This window comes from Mus caroli, chromosome 11 (assembly GCF_900094665.2).
Source record: "Mus caroli chromosome 11, CAROLI_EIJ_v1.1, whole genome shotgun sequence".
Taxonomy (NCBI): domain Eukaryota; kingdom Metazoa; phylum Chordata; class Mammalia; order Rodentia; family Muridae; genus Mus; species Mus caroli.
Genome location: NC_034580.1, coordinates 37,422,899 through 37,445,408, shown reverse-complemented (window position 1 = coordinate 37,445,408; position 22,510 = coordinate 37,422,899). Strand labels below are relative to the sequence as shown.

General features: G+C 36.6%; 1 protein-coding gene across 2 annotated transcripts in view; it reads left to right on the top strand.

Annotated features, from left to right (window-relative positions):
* Positions 1–22,510, top strand: part of Gabra1 (gamma-aminobutyric acid type A receptor alpha1 subunit) — a 52,529-nt gene that overhangs the window by 24,372 nt on the left and 5,647 nt on the right. For both annotated transcript variants that reach the window (XM_021176932.2, XM_029484124.1), the window contains exons 5-8: positions 4,415–4,635; positions 6,017–6,099; positions 12,218–12,361; positions 18,043–18,195. In XM_021176932.2, coding sequence (XP_021032591.1) covers positions 4,415–4,635; positions 6,017–6,099; positions 12,218–12,361; positions 18,043–18,195 — 601 coding nt within the window. The remainder of the gene's footprint in view (positions 1–4,414; positions 4,636–6,016; positions 6,100–12,217; positions 12,362–18,042; positions 18,196–22,510) is intronic.

Here is a 22,510-nt window from a genome sequence, read left to right as displayed (position 1 = left end):
TTCTTTCCTGTCTTTCTGTCTTTAAGTAACTTTAAAATAAAGTTACTTTTCAAACAGAAAAAAAAAACCTTTGCCTATTTTAAAGTAGAAACTAATAAATTGCCCAATTAATAATAACCATATTTGCATTTGTTGCATTTGTTATTACTGAGTGTTTTCAATGTTTTTAAATCTTATTTTATTTTATCTTTATTTCAAATCATTCAACTCACTAGTATTCTTATCTGCATGCTTTCAAGAAAGGAAAGTGACCCACTAGCTAACAGTATCACCTGAAAACTGGGCAGCCCATCCCTGAAGACTGCTGAGCTCCCAAGGCATCCAACTTCATCTAGAATAAAAAACAAAATGAGGTCAACTCCCTAAGCTTATTTTAAAAACCATTAATTGGCCATCAAACAGTACATTCCCAAGGCACTAGGTTCTGTCAGAAATATCCAGGCTGCACAATCACACAGTCTTGCTTTCCATAGTATTTAAAATGTATTAAGTCAAGGCACACACAGATGGTTAAAAAAAAATGGTCTGAGCCGGAACACTTGAATACAATATTTATTTAGGTACAAAGTGAATGTTTTGTCCCAGATCTTGAGAATAAGTCTCATATTCTCTGGGGACCTACTCTATTAAGAGAGAAACTTGGGGAGAATTTTTTCTTGTTGAGGTGGGAGCTGTGACTCTGAAACTTGACTAAATCCTACAGCAAGCCTTTGCATTTATTCAGTTTTTTTTTCCTTCAGAGTCCCATCTTCTGTATTCTCCTTTTGTCTGTCTTGACTGGGACTTCTTTCTCACTGTCTTAAGGTTCCCATTTTATAACTTTTCCAAAGACACTATTTCCAAATACCACTTGATTCCAAGCTATAAAGAATCCTAGTTTTAAATTGTGTTGATAAAATTAAGAAAACAAATAATAGGTATTGACTCTACATCCACAGTTCCTAACACTATGGGTCTTCCCACCTGCCTTGTCTCCACATTTGGAAGAGAGAAACATGGCTCATATTGGTCCAAATGGCCATTCTTAATCAAACTCATTGTGGTCATGGAGGCTAAAACACGTCGTAGAAGGAAACCTGGGAAGCTGCCTGTTTCTACCATGTGGGCAGGTTCAGAAACAGGAAGAAAGAGTGTTTCTGTTTGTGGTTGGGCAGGATTGGATTGCAGTCTACTGCCTATGTAAGGTTTTATTTCTACTTAGCAAAAAGGGAGATATATCTTACCCTTAGTAATGTCAGTCTGTCTGTCTGTCTGTCTGTCTCTGTGTGTGTGTGTGTCTCTGTCTCTGCCTATCTCTGTCTCTCTTTCTCTGTGTGTGTGTGTTATATTTGAACAAGAATTGTTTCAAACCAAATGGGAGTTTCATTGTCAGCCATTAGCACAGACAAATAAAGCCTAGTAGAAATAATAAAAAGCACACAAATGTTAGGATGTGGGAAATCTGACATAATTTTTGGAGTCATTGCTTTTGGACATATCTTATATGTCCACATAGTTGAAAATTTCAACTAAAATTTTAAGTTTAATTTGCATTTAACACTTACCATGCTTTCACAGACAAGATGAATCCAATCAAAACAAACAAAACCCTCCTTATAGCTAGCAAATGAATCAAGCATTTTGATTTCTAGGAATATTGTTTACTTGAGCATGCTTGGTATGTTGATTTAACTGTAAACATTCTCTGTAGTATAGGCCAACGTAAACTCATTCAGTTGTATGGAGAATATCTGGCTGTAGCTAGACAGAAAAAAATAGAACCGTCATCAGGCATCATATCCCTGTCCCAGAAGCCTGTCTATTATCCAGACACGGCATGTATACACAAGCAAACTAGATATATTTTGAATGATAAGCAACTGTTCTCATGTACAATTGTCTCATCAGCCAATCCATAATCCCCCTTCTTGTGTTCTTCTGCTAACACTCAAGGTTTAATAATTTTCCCTCTGCTGAGTTTAAAGGATGCTTATCAAATGTTTGCTGTGAATGAATTCCCATCATGTATCACAGTGACTTTCACCTGACACTTTCTGACATAGAAAAAAAAAATCTAAGCAACAAGCATGGTAACTTGTTTGGCCTGCATCAACAGAATAGCATCATTTTGCTTACTTCCTTGATTATATTTCAATCATCAATTAGCCCCATGGTGCATTAGAAGACCTTCACTAATGACGTAACTTCATAGATCAGTCATGGTTGGTCAATATCACATTTATGCTATAAGAGCAAGTATGCATTCAGACTTTACAGAGCATTCTTTAAATGATAGGAAAGAGACAGGTATTTAAAACCATGTACAAAAGGCTTAAAGGCAGACATTATTCTGTATGTCCTAAGGACGACATGTATGGGATTTAAAAGCAGCTGTTATCAGAGGGATCGGGCTTCAGAAGATTAGGAAAACATGGCATAATGTTCTGCAGCTAGACCCCTTCTGGTTTTGAGTATGCGAAGATTAATGGAAAATGTGGTAATCTTTATTTCGAACCATTGAGTTCTAAATTTAGTGTCAATGTAGCAAGTCCTTCACAAGGAAGATGAATACTATCCTTTTCAATTTCAGAAGCTGGGAAGTCACATCGTTTGTTTTTAGATGAGCAGATGTTTGTCTCTGGGTAATGCCATAAGGAAAGCTCTGCTTATTCAGATAAATAGATTCCTGGCTGTGAATCATGATGAGGTTCACACATCTCTCATGTGATATACACACACGTGCCATCACTAACGCGCACACCACACTTTGCATTCTACCCTCTCTCCCCACTCTTAAGGTAAACAAACAAACAAACAAACAAACAATCAATCAAACCCTCCAAATCAACAGTGGAAATTTAGCTTATTCCACATTTTCCTGGTCTTGTTCACCATGAAGGAAAATTGAAATTCTACATATTGTTTGTGTAAAAACAAGAAACAAAAAAACTATTTCTTTAGCCAAAGAATTTCTACATCTGTAAGAGCACCAATTTGGCTTGAGTTTGAATATGAAGTTTTCAGAGAACACAGAGGGGCCTGTAAATATTATGCTTTATTTTTATGGCTGAAATTCTTTTATTCAAATATACCCCTTTATATAAAACCTGAAAATATGAGGTTTTTTAAACTGTAGTATATTGTGTTTATTTTAGTTTTGGTGACAAAGAAGTTTTTGCTTGAGAATAATTTTCTTTCTATAATTTTTTTCATATATAAAACAAACTTCTTCCTTCCTTCCTTCCTTCCTTTCTTCCTTTCTTCCTTTCTTCCTTCCTTCCTTTCTTTCTTCCTTTCTTCCTTTCTTCCTTCCTTCCTTCCTTCCTTCCTTCCTTTCTTTCTTTCTTTCTTTCTTTCTTTCTTTCTTTCTTTCTTTCTTTCTTTCTTTCTTTNGAGTTAGTTGTTATAGTTGTCTCTGGTTAGAGATTGTTCCATTCCTGATTCTGTTAGCCTCTATCAGTAAACCTGGTAGACTAGCTCTCTCCTCTGAGTTTCAGTGGTCAGAGCACTCTCTGCTGGTAAGCTCTCCTCTTACAGGGAAGGTGCACAGATATCGGGCGTTTGGACATCCCTCCTGGCAGAAGATGAAGGCCTGAAACAGGACCTGTCCCAGAAGCTGTGTTGTTTTAGCCTGTCACAGAAGCTGTTAGCTTCTGTAGTCCACACTCACCTGCACAGACTAGTCTCGGAGGGATCCAGGAACCAAGATGGCTCCCCCAGGTACTCCAGCAAAGCCCTCTTGGGCAGGGCAGGCACCACTCCTTTGGCAGGGAAGGTGCCCGGATGTCTGGAGCCCGAAATGGGGTCTGTCTCAGAAACTGTCCTCTAAGGACCTTGGGGATGTCCGCCGACTCTGTGCCCAGGTGACCCAGTGCTGGCGCCAACCAGAAGGGACTTGTGACACTGGTCAGGCCGGGTTTCCTGCTTCCCTAATGCAGTCTCAGGTCCTATGCGATTGGATTGGAACAGAAGTTGTGTTCCACTCACTGGTGGTCCTAAGATCATGTAGAGAGTCCTCTAGGGGACCTTGGGGGTGTCCACTGACTCCGAGCCCAAAGTGACCCAGTGCTGGCGCCGACCGGAAGGGACTTGTCCAGGCCCTTTCTCCTTCCTTCCTTCCTTCCTTCCTTTCTTTCTTTCTTTCTTTCTTTCTTTCTTTCTTTCTTTCTTTCTTTCTTTCTTTCTTTCTTTTGTCCTTTCTATGTATGTATGAATCTATGTATGCATGCATGTATGTATTTATATATGTACATGCATAAAAATTATAATAAAAGCCATCATTTATCTCTCTAACACTAAACATCTAAGTGCCACCACAAGTTTGCTCCCCAAAACATCACCTAAGCCACAACAAGATTCCAGAATCTTATTTGTAAGATATTGGTATGGCAAATATTTAAAACTGTAAACTCTGCTCTTTTCCAAAATTATATAGGAGTATACAATAGATGTGTTTTTCCGTCAAAGTTGGAAGGATGAAAGATTAAAATTCAAAGGACCCATGACAGTGCTCCGGCTAAACAACCTTATGGCCAGTAAAATCTGGACTCCAGATACATTTTTCCACAATGGAAAGAAGTCTGTGGCCCACAACATGACCATGCCTAATAAGCTCCTGCGTATCACAGAGGATGGCACTCTGCTGTATACCATGAGGTAAGGACAGCCATAGTTCCTGCAGGAAACTGTCCATACTTTTTGTTCTGTCACAAGAAGAAAATCATCAGGGTGATGTGCCATAATTGGGTTTTTGTTTTCTTACTTTTATAAAACCCTGACTTTTCATATAAAGCACATAAGATAGCAAGGCAAGCAGTCCAACTTCTGTCACTGCCTTCAACTAAATGCAAACACACTTTGGCAGGACTGGCTAGGCCATCTTAAGAAAGACAAAAATCTATTAAAAATATCAAATTCTCCACAGTCTTCTGAAGACATCAGCGACAGCTTTCTTCTCATAAATAGATAAAGAAACAAATAAATATTCTCCTTTCGTTAAAATATGGAGGGAGTGCATCTGCACCAACTGGGGCGATTTCTTTCACATATGGGATCACTCATGACCACTTGTCTTTGAGAAAGTTCCATTGTTTTCAAGTATATCATCTCCCAGAGCGAGCCTACCATTCATTAGCTTAGTGTATGTAACCTTCTAATCCTTCACATTTCAAGTTGCACTGCATATTTTTAAGGTGCTGCAGCTTCAACTGTGCTGGTCACAGTATCGTCCAAACTGGAGAAATCTCCTTGCAGAGAGCAAAGGGGAAAAGTTCGCAAGCACCACAACTTAAGCACTTGTTTCAACATAAAGTATTTACAGAAGGAGCTTTAATAGAATCATGTCGAGCAGAAGACTCAAGTTTGGGTTTATTTTTGTTTTTCCTTCTTCCTGGAGAAGTTAGCAGGACAGTTTTAACCTGAGGGTTTTTCTGTGTTAAATCTGAGAGGTAGAAAAAAAAAAAAAAAAGAAAAGGCTTTTTTACATTTGAAGTGATAGAGGTAATGTGTAGAGTTTCATGTTAAACTAGGGAAATTGGCTGGATAAAAGAATCAGGATAACCGGGCTGGATAAAAGAGTCAGAACACACCCAGTGAGAAGACAACAGAGAAATTCTTGCCATGCTCTAAATTCAGTTTTGTTTTGAGAAGATAAAGGGGCCTAAGATCAGGAAAATGGACACTCTGTGTGATACATTTCTACATGTTGTTATGCAATTATTTATTTGACTCTATCTGGTTTAATTAATCAGAACAATTCCCATAGCTGGGTGGATTAGTGGGTGCTCCCTGTTATAAGAAACACCAGCAATTCTTTCTCCATCTTCAAAATCCAATCCTGTCCATTTTCACTAAGCAAACACAAAATTATAGAAATCAGTCATGGTAGCTCCCTTAGTTCATTTGGTCATTGGGAATATGGCATGGGTGTGCACTTTACTTCCATCTCTTCTGTTTGCTAAGGTTAACATCATCCTACTCGAATTATAAATATCTAATCTGTAGAGCTTTTATTTGTATTCTGTGTTCCCTTAATAAGGTTGACCGTGAGAGCTGAATGCCCAATGCACTTGGAAGACTTCCCTATGGATGCTCATGCCTGCCCACTAAAATTTGGAAGCTGTAAGTAAATTTACTTCAAACTATCATTACTTTTTTTTGTCTACTATTTTTTTTATTTATTCACTTTACTTCCAGATTGTTATTCCCCTCCCAGTCTTCCCTCCCCCATCTCCTTTCCCTTTCTCTTCCCCATTCTGAGAATGGGGAGGCCCCACTGGGTATCAACCTACCCTGACACACCAAGCCACTCTAGGACTCCCCACTGAGATAAACAGGCACTCCAGTTAGGGTAGAAGATCCACAGGCAGGTAACAGTCTGAGTAAGGCCTGCTCCAGTTGTTGGGGAACCAGCATGTAGACTGAGCTGCACATTCTCTATACATGTGAGGTCCAGGCCATATGTTCTTTTTGGTTGATGGTTCAGTCTCTAGGAGCCCTCAGGGGTCCAGGTTATATGGCTCTGTTGGTCTTGTAGAGTTCCTATCCCCTCTGGGTCCTTCAATTCTTCCCCCACCTCTTCCAAAAGACTTTCTGAATCCTGTCTACTGTTTGGCTGTGGGTTGCTGCATCGGTCAGCTACTTGTTGGAGGCTCTCAGAGGACAATTATGCTAGGCTCCTGTCTTATTTCTATGAGAGATCTATGAACTTGAGCAAGAGATTTCCAGTTAGTTATGATCTATTGGAGAGTTACAAATACATAGACAGCATTGTGTTACAAGAGTTGGCTTCAAGTAGTAGGCCTTAAGTGTTTTTCTTAATTTTTTACTTTTTAAAACATATTTTATATTTATGTATGTGTGCCTATATGTGCTGGATAATTTTCTGTACACTTATACAAGCTAGACTTATATGAAAGGAGAGAACCTCAACTGAGAAAATGACTCCATATGATCTGGCTGCAAGGTTTTTTGGTTTTTTGTTTTTGTTTGTTTGTTTGTTTTTTTAAATTAGTGATTGATAGGAAGGACCCAGCTCATTGTGTTTGATTCCATTCCTGGTTTGGTGATCTTGACACATCTCATCACAGCAATAGTAACTGTCACTAGGATACTATGTGAGCATACCTCAGGCAAGAGCAAACACCTGTGGAAGCCAGAAGAGGGCATCAAATTTACTGAAGTTGGCATGAGAAGTGGTGATGAACTACCTGATTTCTGTGCAGGGACCTAAACTCAGGATGCTGAGAAGAGCAGTGCATACTCTTAACCACTGAGTCATCTCTTCAGCTCTCATGTTAGTGTTATTTACGATAGTAGAAACCATGGGCTAAATCATGTAGTAGAAAATAGTATCTAGTGGTATTGGTGGAAAAGGGAAAGGATTCTTGTATCTAATAGATACTTTTTCATCCTCTTTAAAAGGGATCACAGTATTTACTTTATATTGTTCTAGAATGGTTTTAAGAAATTATTCACAGGTGGCCAAAGACAGGTGTATAGATGTGTTATCTTAATGGAGGCAGATTGTTAAGGAGACATCTAGAAAAATAATTTATTGTCATTATCATCTTAAATATGTTCCAGGTCAGTAGGACTGTCCCATGGCATTCATGAATTTATTTATGCTTTTGTTCCCATTTGATTGTATCATAGACATATCTCCAATGTGTTAACTTTCTGGATGTGTACTGTTTAATATCATCAAGGAGTAGCTTTGTGTAGACAAAGGAACTTTGTGCTGTAGAGCTGGCCTCTCTGAGCTTTTCATTCCCCTTCTATTTCTGACTATCATGCATACATAAAGTGAAGATAATGTATTTCTGGCTTCCTGCAGAGGGGTTTCAGACAAGGACTGAGTCAAATCCAGTTTACCTAACCGGCTTACTGTTCCCACTAGACAAGCAGACTGAGCAACTATTTTGGTAAAATATGATTCATAGAGGAAAAATAGTGATCGTGTAGGATGGGAGCAAGCAAAGAAAATAGCAAAGTGCCTCCATGTGCCTATCAGCTCAGTCATGGGGAGTCATTGTTCTCTATTTATAGATCACATTCTATCCTGAAGACGCGGGATTAATAGCTCTCAAACCTGTCACCTAAACAGGACTTTAGAGAGGACTACCCTTTCCCACCCTTTTCTTATTTTAATGTATTCCTTACATCATGGGCTCTTGGGTTTTCTCCCGAGTGGCAGTTACATTTCTAACCATGATGTCATTATTTGTAACTTGGATGCCAAATAGTACATCAAATATATCAGGCCTTATAAGTTCCCCCAGCCCACAAAGTAACCTTAGATAGGAGAAGATGACCCACCATATTTTTCCTGAGCCAATATTAATTCATTACCAATATCACAATATCATTCTAAAATGATGTTCCTAGATAATTATGTTCCTAGATATAAGTATTTTATGCCCAACTTTAATTAGGCTTCAAATATGTTTGTATTTGGTCAATGAGTTACAGGTTTGTTTGGGTATTTTTGCTTTTTTTTTTTAATTAAGTGTGGTCAGCTAAAAAAAAGGGGGGTACTATGCATTTTTATATCAGATATGTAGAGGTCACTATTATTAATGTACGCTTAGTGGCTTAGTGTTGTATCTTTAAAAAGAAATGTTTTTAGATGAAGTTCCTCATCACAAAACATCGTCTCTAGCACTTGTATCTGTTTTCAAGAAGATGAGGAAAAGTTAGTAAAGAAAAAAAAAAAAGAAACCAATAGCTGTTTCACAAAGATCAAAGGTTTCCTAAAGTCCTAAAAATCATCTATTTATATCTATGTATGATGAAATATGTTTTACTTTGCCTAGGCTGTCAGAAAAGGTTGGGTAGAAAATATTTTCATATGGAAACATTTTCAGTTGAAGGATTTGGGAGGTATTTTAAAAGGAAGGAAGTAGAGCTTGAGAAAACAAAGTGTGTATCATACAAAAAGAATGAAGTTGAAGGAAAATACATAAGCAGCGCTCCATCTGGGTATGTCTCTTCTGATCTTTTTTGCTATGCATTTCTCTTTCCTTTATCACTTCTATGTTGCTTCCTCTCCCAACTCTCACATCTTAGCATCGACAGCATCTCTTAAGTTGTTTCCAGAAGATTCTGGAGAGATTTGTAAACATCACCATCAATCTTCTGGATTCTCTTTCCAACATATCTTATAACAGTTGTCCCTGGATTGTTATTCATTATTCTTCGTGTTATGAATACTCTTTACTGTATGCAGACTACTACTTTTATAAGAGTAAGGTATATTTTATTTAGCATTTTCTAGTGCAGAGAATAACACAATTCAATAAATAAGCATTTATGGAATAAAGAAAAATTGTACTAACAAGCTTTAAGTGCCCTTTTGCTTTTCCACATTTAAACTTCTGAGGGAATGGAGGAGGTCTGGGGAATGAAGGGAAAACCTGAAGACCTGGGCTCTGAAGCTGATAACAAGCACCACAGCTTCATTTAACAGCTCTCCTCTTGACATTAAATCCAGGCTTGACTATAAGGCTATTTCATAACCATAACTAGTGCCTTTTGTTTTTACCATTACTTCCTAGATAATGTGATTTTTGAAAGCATGTCCTCAAGTATTTGACTAAGCAATGGAAGATACTTGTCAGTTTTCTTATATTTAAGAATAATCTATTCAAATAAACTACTGAGGTACCTTCCTTCTGTCTTCTCTTCCATAAAGCACCAGCTTGCATTACAGGAGTGCATTCCTCATTTAGGGAGATTTTTAGCAGAAGCCCTGAGTACTGAGTGATGTGAAGCCTCATTGTACTGGAGCAGAGGCCTGTATATCTCCATATACCATGGGACTTCTAAGAAATGAAGTACAAGACAGCAAAGATAACATACTAAATTTCCCTCTCCAAACACATTAGCATTCCAGAGACCACCTAGCCACGGTTGCCAACAAGTACATAATACGGTAGCAGGAGATTTAGCTTGCTCCAAAATGACCTGATCTCTAGAATTAGCTTCCCTGACATTTACAGAACCAGTATACTTCCTTGGCTTTTGTGCACAGAGTGGACATTTTTCTAGAAAAAACACACACACACGGCAAATAGGATAGAGTAGAATGAATAGCATTGTAAGCTGCCTTCTTCCTTACTTGTACTCCCACTTTGCTCTCTAAATAATATGATGAAAGCATGTGGCCACTGATGCTTTTCTCTGAGGCACATTCAGTCCATTCATGCTCTCACAAATACAGTGTGTCTACTTCTGCAAGAAAACAAAGATTTGCTCTGATCCGAAAAATATATGCCGTTGAAATACATATCCATGGGCTCCAACTCCGGTACACTGTTCTCTTCTAAGAGACTTTTAAACATCACATTTTATACCTTCATATTGATAAAAATTGTATTACTCTGCACAACAGTAAAATGATTTCCTCTTTTACCCACTTTACAAAAGACACACACACAAGAAAAGAGAAAAGTGTTTAAAAATCCACAGGAATGAATCTAGATTATCCATTTGCCACTTAAATTTGTCTCAGAATTCATTAAATTACTTTCTCTCAATTGCCCATACAAGTTTCTTCAAGAGATAGCTGTATGAGTGGACTTACAAAGGGTGATGGGGCAGACAGGGTGCTGACATATTATGGGAAGCAAGATCTCGGGTTTTCTGCTTCACTCAGTTCAGAGTAAAGTGACCTTCCAAGTTTTGATTCCAAGGCAGTACTTGTTTATGTAAGGAGCCTCATCTACATGTAAAAGGCAACCATAATTTTAAAATCTTTTAATATTTTATCTTGGCCAAATACATATTTGTACACTGTTCTTAAGCCTGGGTTTGAGAGTTATATTGAACAGACTAGTATTAAGAATTCAATGAGTTCTAAACAATTTTATCTTTTTTGGGGGGGGCTTCTCCAAAACATAATTGAAATTATACTTCATAACTGTTGGTATAAAATCTACAGGCCAGGTTAGGTTATATTGATCTTAGATTTTAAATAAATTAAAACATTTTCATGGCCTTCTGAAAGTGTTTTGGTCTCTGGGCAGATTGCCAAATGTAACTAATGGACAAGTTGGCCACTGGCCAGTGAATCAAGCTTCTATCATAAGGACAACCTTTGCTACCATGCCCTCCCATCAAATAATCTAAAGCAGCTAGCTTTTCCTCCTCTGATACCCCTTAAATTATTAAAAATCATTGTGCATCTAAACAGGGGACAGCATTTCAGCCCTTGTGAAGAGAATATTCTGCTACTGGAAAACAGAAATGCTTTAAAATCTTCTCTTTCCTTCTTCCCTCTTCTTTTCCTCCTTCCATCTATCCTGCTCTTCCTCTCTCACTTCCGGCATTCCTTCCTTTCTATCCCCTTGTCTGTCATGTCAACAGATTAAGGATTCATGAGCCAGAACCTCATATGGAAGGTTTGTTGACTAATAGTGACTTGGCAAATGAAAATGAGTGAGAAAGGGGGTCTATAATATAACTTCTCATGCAAATATTTATAAATATAGTCCATTTAAAAGGTTGCCAATATAATTCTCTTGTCCAAATGTTCTGCAACAACATTTCTGGTGTTAGTTTTCCACTTAATGTAAGCATTCCATGGCTCAACTTCCTGTGGATCTAGAATTGTTGTCTCTAATCTTTCCTTAGCTCTCATGTTTCCTACTATGGCCACACTAATCTTCTTCAATTGAGAAACTCTGTTGCCTGAAATAAAGATGAATAAATAATCAATAATGAAAACATATCTATTGAACAAATTCTTTCTTGTTTTGCATTCTCTGTTTGCGTTCTCTTTTGGGTACTGTGTTTTATAAAAGTGTTGACTCTGAGCCTTTCCAAGTCCTTCTCCAAATCTCAAATTGAGCCCTCCCTCTGTCCATTTACCCAGTAGTGTATACTTTAATCTCACTCTGTGGAATTACATCTTTATATGCCTGTCTATTAATGACTCCTTTACATAAAGATTGTAAGTCACATAAAGTCACCCACCTTGTATATGGCTCTTTTTGTATCACCAGCACAGTGCTGTATCCTTTTTATGAGCTGAGCATGCTAAATATGAACAAATGACTGAAAGAAAATTTCAGAAATATGTATACCTATATTGCCAAGCAACTGAGTATGTGAGCTTTCATTTCTAGCTTGCCACCTGCAACAATGTGGAAAGAAATGTGAAGATGATAGAACAATCAGCTCATTAGGAGAATCATAGAGACAGATGCACATATGTACTATTTTCTCTTTGTAATCTCAGATGCTTATACAAGAGCAGAAGTTGTCTATGAGTGGACAAGAGAGCCAGCCCGTTCAGTGGTTGTGGCAGAAGATGGGTCACGTTTAAACCAGTATGACCTTCTTGGACAAACAGTTGACTCTGGAATTGTTCAGTCCAGTACTGGTAAGTTCTGTTTGATTATTTTGGAATTAATGGAAGGAAGAGGAAAATGTATTGTGAGAATTTAAGAACTGTGTGATTCCCTCAGTGATAGAGAAGTTAGAATAGGGAATGAGAAAATTTTCCAGAGCTATACCTGTCATTCATTATCTTCTGGCTTCTCTTTATTTTCACAATAAGAATCTGGTTCTATAAGATCATGGCAGCCTGGGATATAAACAGAAAATTGGGATATAAACTGAGGGATGAAAGTTTGTTCTTGTTCTATATGATGGAGAAGCTCTGCCATAAGCTTTGCCTTTACTAGCCCAGCCTGTCACTTTACTGTGAGAAAGAAAGATGTGAATCAACATCCTGGTTCTGTTACTTATAAGCCTGGGGATGTTGGATCAGTTCTTTATCCAGACAGAAATCTATCCTTCATCTAAGGAGACAGAAATAGCAAACTTTTCATTAAAGGCAAGATAGTGGCTGGAGATGAAGCTCAATATAAGAGCCTTTGCATAGCATGAGTAAATGTGTGGGTCTATTATTATACCTAAAATGATACCTAGAAATAGGGTTGAAGCTCTAGTTAAAACACTGAGGAATATCACACAATTGTTGCTCAAATTATTGAATAATTACTGTCACTCTGGTTCTAAAGCCTTTTTTTTTTTAAATCTTACAACATGTGCTGAAAAAGATACCCAAATATGCTCTGTTTACTTCTTTAAAATGAGCATTATAATAAGTCGGGTATCATGACAGTCACTGGAGTTTCAATGATGCCACAGCACAGACCTTGCTCTCATGGAAGGTGAAGTCCTGAGTGGATGAAAATATAAACTGTAATTATCAAAATGGGTGCTAAGTGCTGTGTGAATGCTTTTGTGAGGGCAAAGATCATGTCTGTTTTCTTTATCCCTATCATTTTCTATAGTAGCTGTTCCAGGGAAGGCATTGAATAAATATTTTGAGCAAATAAGAAAAAAATGTAGCATAGGCTAATTGAGGAGAGATTACTGCAGGAGGTAGATTTTCACATTATTAGTGTTATATCTCTGTTGGAAAACAGTAGCCATTATTCTATGTACTTTTCATTTAGTATCATATATAGAGACACATTTATTCTTTTATAACAGTGGTTGATGATATCAAGGAGACAACCCCACTGCAGTAATGGACATGCAATAATATATACAAGTCTGGAAGTTGGTATGGAGAGAAAAAAGGACTCTTTTGTTGATCTATCTTTAATGAATCTGAACATGCCATGATAGCCCACTGTAGGACCAGATCCAATGTTTTTAGAATTAATTCTTTTGTCAAATGACTATTTAGTTGCTAAAGAGTTATGCTTCTAGCATTCAAATTGTTCATTAAAAAGTAACATATTCAAAAAGAAAGGGTGCTGAGCCAAGGGGGTGAAAATCAAGTCTTGGGTCATTGAGCTAGTGAACCCCCTATGTTAGGCTTACTTTAAATAACCATTCTGTAATTGAAAAATAAGTATAACTGCACACAGTAGGAGGCCCCTTATTAGTAAATGTTTGAACACATAGAATGATAGTAAATTCTTAAATATAGTAAAGTGTGACATACATCTTCAACACTTCAATAAGAAAACAAATTATTGGTCTCTTTGGGTCCATTTTAGCTCAAGATTCTTTGTAGATTTCAGTGGAAAGCAGCAGAGGTCCTGTGCAAGGTTGTCAATGTGATATTTCATGCCTCATATTAGAGCACTGAAAACATAAGATAGATGACACTGAGTGGAATTACCTACGTGGTCCTGCCAGGAAACCAGAGAACAATAGCACTAGAACACAAAACAGCAGTATCTATCTATCTATCTATCTATCTATTTATCTATCTATCTATCTATCTATCTATCTATCTATCTATCTATCATTTATCTATCTATCTGCCTATCTACCTCTCTATCATCTACCTATCAAAACAACTTTTGGGGGGGCAGTTTGTCCACCTTAATATTTTTTGCAAGGTCCCAGTTAATTCAGATTGGCTATTATAAGCTTAGAAAGTGATATCCTCCTTATATATAAACACCCATCATACAATCCTAGTGACATGCTTCAGGTGCAAAATCCTCTGCATAACTTTGATAATGGGAGAAAGAGAAGGGTAGAGATACTACCATAATATGCTCGATTCTAAGTCAGTGATTACAGGTCGTTTACAGAAATTGAAGTCGTTACATTGGCCATTAGGATAAGAATAGCATCAGTATCCAGAAAGGAATGAGAAAGTAATTCATCCAGGGGTTTTAATATGTTCAAGTATAACTTCACAGTGCCTTATTTCCAGAGCAAATTTGATCACAGGACATGTTGATAAGCTTGGGTAGTAAGTTGCTTCTTCTGAATGGCTATCCTTTATCCTTAGAAAATGACAAAGAAAAATGATACGATCATCTTGTTTAGATATGGAGGCTTTTCTAGATGGTGTCTGAATGATGACCTTTCAAGATCAACATCAGCAGGAATTATCTTATCTGATAGTGGATCATACTGAATCATCCATAATGGCTAGAACATGATCTCCAGGGAAGGCTTCTGTGGTTTTCTCATCCAATAATTCATATTTAACGTGAGAGAAAAGATATAGTTGGGCTAAGAGTTTCAGTGATCAGTCATGTTTTCTTACTTCCATGGTATGTGGAAAAATACTTCCATTAAACTATATGTTTAATAACATAAGTGGACTGAAGGTTGATTATCCTGGTCAGTGAGATTAGATGTCTACCACTCTATCTTTACATTATACATCTAAATAAGATTTAGGATAATATGTATGGTCACATATGCTCTTAGATTTTAGCTCCATATTATCCTAGGAAATAGGAGAGTGGAGCCCAGGAAACCAACCAAGATGTTTAACAAACATTTGAGAAAGCCACTTCTAAAATGACTTGAAATGCCAATTTGCCAAATTATACCCCCTTTCTTCCTTACATTCTCCTAAAATTTACTCTGAGTTATATTAGGAATATTGTTACTTTTAATTTATAATCTTCCCTCAGGTTATATCATCTCTAAGGATATTACAATTCTTCTATATTTTAATTTGACATGCTTAGTAGAAATGCTCTTGGTGTCTAGACTTTTCAATCCATATTATGATATGGCCTTTTCTCTTTTGTTATTCTTTCATTTTTAAATTATTAGAATTTGATTCTGATACTGCTGTCACTTCTGTCACTTATTTGAAAGTTTAATGCCAACGCTCTTTAGATTTTATTTAATTTAACATGCTTTCAAAACAGTAGAAGCCCTCCTGTTCTTTCACAATCTCTCAGAAAAATATGTTGTTTATAATATGTATAATGTCAAATAATATCTCCCAGAACCATATTCGTTACACACTCTTCACAAAAATGTCACAGTGCAAATAACAAAAGATGATGGAATATATGTAGATACTCATCTTCCTGACATTTTATGAAAGATGGGTTTTTTTTTCTTTAAGCTGATGACATTTTTCAGATCACAATAGAATGAGTTGTGAAGAATAATAAAGCATACCCCTGGGATGGTGAAACATAACATTGGCACATAGGCTATATATTAGCAAAAGTCTCAGAAAATTGAGTTTTTATCCTATTAGGATCACTTGTTTTCTTTCTATTGACCTTGAAGTCATTACCAACAATATACAATAATATATTTTAGAGATTTTAAGATGAAACATAATTTTATTAATGAGTATAAAGAACAGTTGTAATTAAAGTACAAAGTACTTGTACATATTCAGTAAATGGTAGTTGCCATTAATACCCAATAGTGATGAATGCAGGAATGGTTTTCTTTTGTAACACTGATAGTATTTCTTTTGCAAATATGTTTTAGAAATTTTTATGGAGTGTCCTGTTAGAGCAGTTATCCTTCAGCCACATAGTGTTTGTACTATTGTACAGACAAGAAAACTCAGAGGAAAAAAAAAAAGTCTACTTGAGGTGCCCAAGGCTATACAACAAGAAAATAGATCTAAGTATTAAACTCAAATAAACTCATTTTCTTCAGAGGCTAATAAAATTTCCCCTTAGGACATTTCTTGCTACCCTGTTGAGAACCTGGTATTTGGGTTGTTCTCAATTCATTCATGAACAAAATGTTTAGCAACAGAAGCCATATAGAGTTTGCTTGGCCAAGGTATTCAGCTGATGTATGGAAGAACATGAGCCTGTATTGCAAGTTAAATCTGTGTTATAGAAAGCCTTGACTACAGGGAAGAGTTTGTTCTCTACTGTATGTAATGCAGGCCATTTTCATCCTCATCCCAGGGAAGGAAAGATCACCTGATATTATTATCTGGCAGTTGCGTTACTAGGTGCTTAGCTGCGCAAACTCAGCAGCTTTTATTCAAACATTCCAAAGAAATTTGAAAACATAAGTTGATAACAGAGAAAGAACTGATGCTGCTAGAACTGGGAAGCAAAAATTTCTTAGAGTCTGTTTCTCCGTTGACAAGACTACAATTTTACATAGAGAATGAAATGGAAATATTTACATTCTAATTTGCTAACGATAATCATGGAGAAGCTGTCAGAACAGGGTATGATTTCCTTCTGGGAGGTAAATCCCTCCTCCTTTAAACCAGAGTGTTGGTAGCTCTTCTCCCTTCCAGTATAGAATTACTGAAGACATTTAATTTCTAGTGCTCTTGCTTTAGGGTCCCTGTTCCAGGTTAAGTCAAGAGATATAGCTAAAAATAAACAATCCACAAGACAGACTTTAGCCATGAGCAATTGTTGAGTCCAAATGTCAATTGTACATGTGAGGGACTTTGGTATAATAGGTGTATATGTTAGCTTTCTACTGCTATGAAAAAACAAGTTCTCGAGGAAAACATTTAAAAAGGAGAAAAGTGTTCCTTAGCTCAGGATTTTTCATATCCAATTCCATGATTGGATGATTTCATGGGTTTAGGGTTATGTTGCATAAAAGAAGATAAGACACTAAGCCTGAGGCAGACCAAATCTTCTCATCTTAAGATGCTAGGAGTCTCAAAACAATATTTACTATGGTTAAATGCCAGTCCAAGGCAGAAGACTTGAAACTCCCAGGAATTTAGTTAGTATAAGTCCATCTTCAAGGACTGCAGAAGCAGCAGTCTAGTGCCTATGCCCCAGGACAGCAGCTAAATAACTCTGGCAGTGTTGTGCATACTCCTATACTTTGGCTTCCCCCTTCTTAGCCACTGACTTGGTTAATCTACATTCAGAGCAGATTGAATGACTTTACCCCTTAGTTCCCTGAGTCATTTCCCACCTCTGGAAATACCCTTGTTGAGACATCTAGAAGTGTGCTGTACCAATTCACTCAAGTTACCCTGGAAACCAATTCTAGCTTTGTTAGGCTCATTGAATCTATCGCATCGCTTTCAGATTCCATCTGGAAATATAAGGTCAGCTTTATCCCTTCTTTATATGATAGAGCAATGGAAGAAGGAAGGAAGAACTAGAAGATTTTAATACCTCCATGATATCCCCAGAGACAAGTTGATCTGTATTTAAAAATGTTGCTTTTCTTTGTTGGACAAAGGCCTTTCACTCCAGGTTATAAGTGTCATTGGAAACAAGATATGTCTAACCTCTAGAACTTTGGTTTTTTTGATAACTTAAGGAATAACTACTTTTTAAAGGCACATTATTCATCCTCTTTGTGCATTTCATCCTCTAGGAGAATATGTGGTTATGACGACTCACTTCCACTTGAAGAGAAAAATTGGCTACTTTGTTATTCAAACGTATCTGCCATGCATAATGACAGTTATTCTCTCCCAAGTCTCCTTCTGGCTTAACAGAGAGTCAGTACCAGCAAGAACTGTCTTTGGTAAGTGCTAATCAATATGCATGTGGACAGGTGTAGAGGATACTTATTTCATGATTGTGTCATTGCAAGGAAGATGGAAAAAAAGTTAAATATGTGTTAAATCTGAATTTAGTATAAGAAAAATGTTTGGAGACTTATCATTTTCACTAAGATATGATTTTAAACTAAAGTTTTTATGTAGAAAACAGTTTTGTTAATACAAATAGATGACTTAATAAAATTTAATTTTAAATTTTGGCTTAAAAGGTAATGAGACAGATATTAAAAGCACTTACTAGATTAAAAATACAATGACCTAAACTTTAAATTCTACATAGTATATGATTTTTAAAGAATCTTTAAAAAATAGCAACAGACTCTCTCATATTAGAGAAACCAAAATTTTCTTAAGAAGAGGTCATTAGTGATCCTAGCCATAGACAGATATCTCCTTTTACCTCTCATGTGCACTCCTAAAGAGTTAGAACAGACTCTTTCCTATTAGAATCTCTAAAGTAATCTCAACATTCCAAGTTAAAGCTATGTAATGGAAAATTATTTGAATAGTGAACACCTTGTCTATTGTGAAAACAAACCTACTAATTCATTATATTAGAGTTCACATCCCATAGAAAGGAGTGTTTCCTGATGGAATCCCAGGGGCACCACCATAATCGTACTTTTCAGACTAATGAAAGCAAGAGTTGCAACAGTGAACTTATCAATGATGTCACATGACCAATGATGTTTTATATGAAATACACTGAGTTATGGCTGTGTTCTGGAAATAAAATGAAGTAGTAAACTGCTTGCACATCCATGACATGTATGGTTGAACTGGAAATTTAAATGATCATAAAATTATAAAATAACTATAAAGAATAGTTATTATGTGATTTTATACCAGTCATTTTCAATTTGAGTCACCATAGTATATTATTTAAACCTAAAATTTAGACAGTATTATTATGAATATCATATTAACTTGAAACCAAATGAACATAAAGGTAATTATGTTAATTATTCATCTCAGGTTAGGAGCTACTAGGAGAGGTGTTGAGGAGTCAAGATAAGATATGTGCTCCAGATGCCTTGTTCTTAATGACTGCACAGAGTTATCACCTTTGCTTCATCCTGCTGCATTAAGCTGGCACATATTGGGTTCACTATGGTCCATGTCGTTCACTTAGAAGTAATAGCCACATGTCTATTGCTGGAAGACATGTTCAACCAGATTTCTTCTACAAATAACTACTATCTACTTGCTGCATTGAAGTTCACATGTTCCATATTGAAAAAAATCTTTGAATGTTTACAATCAATTCATATGTAGAGATTCTGACACCCCTAACATCCACAGTGTGCAAGAGATAACACAGAAGTTCTCTTAAAAAGAGATACAGATTGCCACATCTGCCCCACAGTGTCTTGTCTTCTGAACTTGGCAAATGCTTCCATGTTGAAAATCACATAATCTGTTCTCTGATCTTCTGACAACAGTTTAAGCACACAACTAAATTAACCTGCAAAATGATTTGCAGCTGCAGAGTAAATGAGCAGTGCATTCAGGTTCATTTTTCTTTGTAGCCATTTGTCAATGCTAACAACCATCCAATCCACTAAATACAGACCTCTTGAGAGATGTTGGCCTCTGCATGGGCATCTCATCTGAGCCCTTATCTTACCAGGAAATAAACACTGAACTAAATACATGATAGAGTTCAGGTTTTGTGTTTTGTTTTATTTTAAAAGAATGTACCAGCATTTTGTCTCATCACAACTTTTTCCTCTCTTGCACCGGCCAAGTCTACCCTTTCTATTTGGAAATTCGCCAAAGCGTTTCAGTGTTTTATGAGTCCAAAAACATTGCTTGTACCATTTTCAATGATCTTATATTACAATCGACCCAAGACCTTTTGGTAAACATAACTGTATAACTGTAACCTCAGCTTATAGCAAGTACTTTTGTGTACAAAGTCATATATTTATAGTGTTTGAGCTTGACAAAAATCACAAATACATTTTTTTCTAGCCCTTTAGCCTTTTAACATTTATGTAGCACATGATTCTATTCTTTTTAGCCTGAACTTAGCACATCCCTCTGAGTTCCATGAATGCCTAAGCAGGTCACTAGTATGTAAAGAAATACCAAAAGAGAAAAACAGCAACACTAGATTTACAACCCTTTGTTAAAAAGCAATGCAGAATGCAGGAAAGCTGAAGTCTGCTCTATGACTTGAAAAGATGATCTTTTTCTCTTCTCATGCTCTCATTTATTTTCAGGCAATGTCATGTAAACTTTCTGCTAAAAATGGCCCAAGTTTTAGGTTTAAATTTACCCAGTAACAACTATATAATTTTGTTCTATTTAATTAATTTGTCTGAGCTCCTATTTCCAGTTTAATCTACGTGCAAGGAAGGAAAACCAATGTTTAAGCTGATCACAGAGGAAAGATAAAATATGCAAATTATCACACATAACCTTTGAAGTTTAACAGTCATACAACACATTTTTGTTCCTTTCTGTTTTTTGGTAGGGGTTTCAAATCATAAATACACATGCACACACATATATGCACATACATATACCTTAAGCTACTCAGTACTTAGTACTAGTCTTAATTTACACAGTTGGAGGGTAAGATCATTAGTTTGCAGGGAGATTACTTTTGATATTTGCTTACATACATAAACTGAACTTCAGAGAACTGGAGTTTATGGTAGAAGTAATATATAATAAAGAAGACAGACATTTTTCTTCATAGTCATTAAGTTGCCATTAACCATTAAACTGAGAATTAAGCATTTTTATTATATAATCTTTTTTAACACTCTCAATAACTTCGTGTTTTAGAGTTAATAAAATCAATTAGTAAGGAAGAAATTAAAAGCAACAATACGAAAGCCAAAGATTGTGGGGAAATTTGTCCCAAGGTCATTTCCCAAGGTATAGTTCAGCAATTATAGAGCTGGGATTTGGAATCAGGCTGCTCTGTTCCCCAATTACTGACTTTTAATTACCTTGCTATCTGCTCTAGTTGATATTGATATGTAAATCTGGGGGCAGTTCATCAGTTAATATTCTTTAGGGTGGTTATGTAATAAGGAACTGGCCCCAGTAATTTTTGAACCCAATGCCATCCAAACCTCGAAATAAACATTTTCTACAGTCCTGCGCATATGCCATGAATACTATTTAATAAATATTCTACTGTATTTCTTCTTAATCATTTCACTATCTAGTGTAGTTAAAAGACTATCTACTCAAAAAAAGAAAAAAGACTATCCACTCTGATATTCGTGGAAGACCTAAGAACATTGGTTGGTTTAAAGCAGCTTAAAAAAATTTTCCAACAGCTGCATAACACAGCTGATTTTCTAAAACTATCAACAGGAGGAATTAGTCCTCACTTCAGCATCATAGATTGCCAGATCCTTCCTTGGGAATGCATTAGTTCTAATCTTTAGGTTATTAGATGCAATCCTCACCATAACGGTTGAGTGACTGTGTAAAGGTTGTCCTTTCTGAGAGTTTCACTGATCGCATGGGCCATGAGGGGATGAAGATAGAATCAGCCATTTTGCAGATACAGTGGCTAAGGTTTGTGAATTCACTTACCAGTGTACTAAATATTCTGTCCAGTCCTTGGAATAGCTCAAGGCTGCTCTGTGGTGATCTCTCACTCTTCCTGGCAGAATTGCTTTGAACTATTTTTAAACATTTGCATTTTTTTCTAAAGAAATCTCACAGCATTAAACTCAGTATATGGTACCAATACAGTGTGTTCCATATGGTAGTTCAAACAACAGGAAAGATAACATTATCCACACTCTATCTCATAAAAAATATCTAAATAAAATAGAACCAACTTACAATGTGCCTTTACTGTGAATATAGGTCGCTTAAATCCCTACAGAATAGGGAAAATGAGGCAACATAGAACAAATAGAAGATCATGGACACTTGGATCAAACAAGTTTTACCCCATAGCCATTTGATTTTAAGCAAAGTATGTAAATTCTATATGCAAGTATATGTGCATGTTATTTTGCACAGGAAGTTTTATGTAACTTGCTATCCATTTATTCATACACATGCTGCTTCCAGGAAATGGGTGAATTCTTTTTTTTTTTTTTTAACAGATCTTGCCTGAGTTTATTTGTAAGAACAGCATAGGACACTGGTCATCTGCAAATAGTGTGTGGGGAGGTGTGTCACAGCAGTCCGTCTGTCTTCACACTGGCAGGAGCCNTTTCTATGGGGCCTTCACAGGGGCCTGGGTACCTTTGGGGGCCTGAGCACCTTTGGGAGCCTGGGCTGGAGCTGAAGCCTGGG